The 3,788-nt window shown below is 61.1% G+C and overlaps 1 protein-coding gene across 1 annotated transcript in view; it reads right to left on the reverse strand.

Annotated features, from left to right (window-relative positions):
- The window catches only part of TNKS1BP1 (tankyrase 1 binding protein 1, 182kDa), a 23,912-nt gene that overhangs the window by 4,699 nt on the left and 15,425 nt on the right, over positions 1–3,788 (reverse strand). Inside the window, exon 10 of the mRNA XM_010842228.1 lies at positions 3,027–3,784. Coding sequence (XP_010840530.1) covers positions 3,027–3,784 — 758 coding nt within the window. The remainder of the gene's footprint in view (positions 1–3,026; positions 3,785–3,788) is intronic.

The following is a 3,788-nucleotide window of genomic DNA, read 5'->3' on the forward strand; positions in this document are numbered from 1 at the left end:
CAGGGGGCAGGCCGGGGCCAAGGGGCTGTGGACCCGCAGATGGGTGGGCGAAGACGGCCACGCCAGAGGGGACCCGGCACACCCGCAGCCCATGGGCCTTGGGGGAGGCCCTGCAGAGGGGTGGGGGGGAGCACACATCCCGCCCCAGTGTCTGTACCAGGTGCCCAGAGTGAGGGCTCGTCTCAACTGACACCAGCTCTGCCCCTTGCCCGTCAGGACTCTGAGGATCCCGAGGGCCAGGACTTGATCCAACACCATCCCCAGGACCATGCCAGGGACAAACACGGAGGTCCACGTGTAACAGACTCGTTTCCTTGTGCTCAAGGCTCCAAGACCCAAAATGAGAGCGGTCGGGACTGAAGCTGGAAAGATGTGTATATACAAGCAGCAGCTGACCTTGACCCCAGAGAGACAGGAAGAGAATGCCAACCACATGCAGGGGCCCGAGGGAATGCCAAGGAGCAGCGTTCACAAGCTGTGGGCCCTTGAGAAAGCCGAGCTGCCTCTCTGGGGCTGCTTCCCCTGCTCACAGAACGAGGGGGCCAGCCCTCAGAAACCCATGAAGGTCCTCTCCCAGCCCACAAAGACCCCCCCAGGTGGCTGGGAGGCTGCTGTATCCCGGGGCCTGGGGGCTGGGGCAGGAGAGGGGGCAGTGCAGCAGCTCTCGGGGGGCCCAGGAGTGCTTCTCCCCTCAGGACAAGGAGCCCAAGACACGGGAGGGACACGCCGAACGCCCATGCCGCTCTCGCCCAACTGTTCGGACAGCAGTCCAGCCAATGGCCACCAGCCGGGGGGCCTCCGTCCCACGCAGGACGACAGCCAGAAACGTCCCCCAAGGCCCCACAACTGTCTACATCTGCCAAGCAGGTGTCAATACTGGCGGTGAGCACCTGGCCAGGGCTGACCACGTGTCTGCAGCTCTGACACTCCCTGCACACGGACCCCCAGCCCAAAGGCCCCCAGGGGTGCTGGGAGTCAATGATGCCCACTTGTCACAGGCGGGAAGCCAGAGCAGAGACGGGCCCTGCCCAGGCTCATGGAGGTGGTGGCAGAACCAGGCCCCAAACCTGGCGGACGGGCCCAAAGCCAGGGGCTCTGAGCTGTCCTCGAGGACTTTTCGTTACCGGGAGAACCTACAAAGCTTCCTCCAGAGAGCAACTTTCCCGAGTGTAGAATTTCCCCGAGTCAGAAGCTTAGAACGCCAGTCCCGTGGATATTAATCAAATAAGCTCGAGAAACACTGCCCTGGAGAAAGGTAAACAGGTCTCCATTACTGCTGTATTTTTGGTGCTGAGAGCCCTACTTTCTAAGTCCACCGTATGTCCACTGAGTACACGGTGTTTGCCAAATGTACAACACGGCCCAAAAAGCTGGGCGTTTTCAAGGTGCGACGGAGGCCAGAGGTCACCCAGCTGAGCTTCTCTGCCAGAACCCTGCCCCTTCCCCGACCCAGTCCCCCAGCCAGAACTTTTGGAAAGTTCTCTCTCCATCCATAACAGGGGAGACTCTCTCCCCACTCCCCACCTTCAGAAACACGTGGAGGGCGGTGGGTCCCACTGCCTGCAAGTCCAAAAGCCTTGAAGGCATTTAAGACCCAGAAGTCGGAAAGTGGCACTGCTGACTCAGTGACCTTAAGTGGGTCATACCACTCGGCCTGCAAATTGGAGGTGATAAAAAAAAACCCTTTCCTGCTTCACAGGGCAGGTGTGAAGATCACAGAGGGGAGGTGTGCGGGATGGTGGAGTTCTGAGCATCCTGGGAAGAGGACTCGGGGGCAACCTCGGGCGGCCTACGCTCTCCCCGCACCCGGAAAGTGACAGCTCACAGAGGTCCGGTCACTTACGCCCGTCCCTGCAGGCTTTGCCCCAGCCAGTGCCCCTCCAGCTCCCCGCAGCAGCCGAGCCCAGAATGCCCCCCAGGGCCTCACCCTGGCCCCAGGCTCTGCCCACCTCCCCTTCCCCTCCCCCCCCTGTCCTCAGCCCCCAATGCCTCTCCCGACACCTCAGACACCCAAGTCCCCTCTAGAGCCTTCCTGGTACCTCCAGCCCCCCAGCTACCAGCACCCCCTCCTCCACTGCGAACACAGCTTCCACCCAGCACCCCCTCCTGTCTCCTCTTCACAACACGTGAGACGCACCCTCCTCCACCCAGATCTGGCAAAGGTCAGACCTGCGACTCAAGTCAAGAGAATTAAACCCGATCTCAACAGAAGTGACGGCAAAATAAACATGATGCCTTTTAAGCACCCTTAAGTGGGGTGAGACATCACCCCAGTTGGTTTTACAACAGAAAAATTTCAGAGTCAGACTACGGTTGACTCATAAAACTGTGTGTTTTTTTTGGAAAGTTCTTTTTCAGCCACCCTGGGTGTGGAGGCCAAAAGGTCACCGGGCCAGATACCAGGTCCCAGTGTCCTTCAGGTTCCCTTTTGAACCAGGGTTTATTCTCTGCTGGTGTGGCTGTTTTTTATTTATTGGCCGCGCTGCACGGTCCACGTGCAGGATCTCAGCCCCCCGACTGACCAGGGACTGAACTCGGGCCCACAAGCAGTCAAAGCGCAGAGTCCTAAACACAGGACCACCAGGGAAGCCTTGCCCTCGGGAGCCTTAAGACAGGGCAGGCAAGAAGCACGGAGGTCCTCCCCTCTGGCAGACATGAGCGCCGCCGCCCGCTCCACGCTGGACCTGCCCAGCCCAGGATCATGCCAGGCCTCGCCCCCCAAGCCGGCAGCATCCGAAGCCTGCCAGAAACCATCCTGCACAGGGTGCTTCCTCCAGCACACACACAATCATGCTGCAAAAACCACACCTCAACCACCACAGTCATCGCTTCAAAAAAAGAAACTCACCTGTGTGTGTGTCAGTGCTCAATTTAAAAAGTAAATAAAGAAAAATTCACACTCCGAACCATCGCAGTTCTCTGAATACTAGACGTTTTGGTGGAAGAGCAGCTTCCACCCCAGGCAGAAAGGGGGCCGTTTCCAGGGAGCTGTCACGCCCTCCGACCCTGGGGTGTGGCTCCCTTACCTGGGTCCGAAGGCCGGGGACTCCTGAAGCCCGGATCCGTCCTCCTCTGGGCAGATGACAACGAGCGGCAGGAAGGGGTCTCCGTCCTCGGCATCCGGCCCACTCATCTCGCCGACCCCGAGCTCCCTGGCCTCCGAGGAGCCTCGGGCCTCCAAGCCGAGGGCTGAGAGGTCATCATTCCCCACACCTGGTTCCAGGGGCTGGCTGATGTCCCCCACGCCACACTCCCTGGCTTCAGCCGGGAGCTCCACGTTCCGGAGCTCCGAGTCCTGGGCCCAGTCCACCTGGTCCAGCCTGCGACCCCGCGGCCCCTGAGAAGTCTCTGAGTCTAGCTCACAGGGCACCTCCAGATGCCTCAGGCCTAGACTGTCGCCCCAGTCCACCCCACCAGGCCCGAGCTCTCGGTCTCTCGGCTCAGGCGTCCAGTCTGCCTGACCCACTCCGCGCTCCCTCGATTTAAGGAACTCTCCCGCCTCCGCGCCTGACCAGTCAGTCTGCCCCACGCCACCCTCTCTGGTCTGGCTGGGGCCTCCAACCTCGGAAGGCCACTCCTGGTCCCCGACTCCAAGCCTCCCGGGGGCCTCCGCCCCTCCACTCTGCGAACGGCGGACTAGCCCTGCATCGGTCACACCCGCGTGGTCTGCCCAGCCGGTCTGTCCCACGCCATCCTCCCTGGCTTCGCTGGAGCTGCCAGCACGCACACAGCTGGACACCTCCAGGTTCCAGAGGCCCAGCTGGTCAGTCCAGCCCACAGCCCCCTCG

Source organism: Bison bison, unplaced genomic scaffold (assembly GCF_000754665.1).
Source record: "Bison bison bison isolate TAMUID 2011002044 unplaced genomic scaffold, Bison_UMD1.0 scf7180017864173, whole genome shotgun sequence".
NCBI lineage: Eukaryota > Metazoa > Chordata > Mammalia > Artiodactyla > Bovidae > Bison > Bison bison.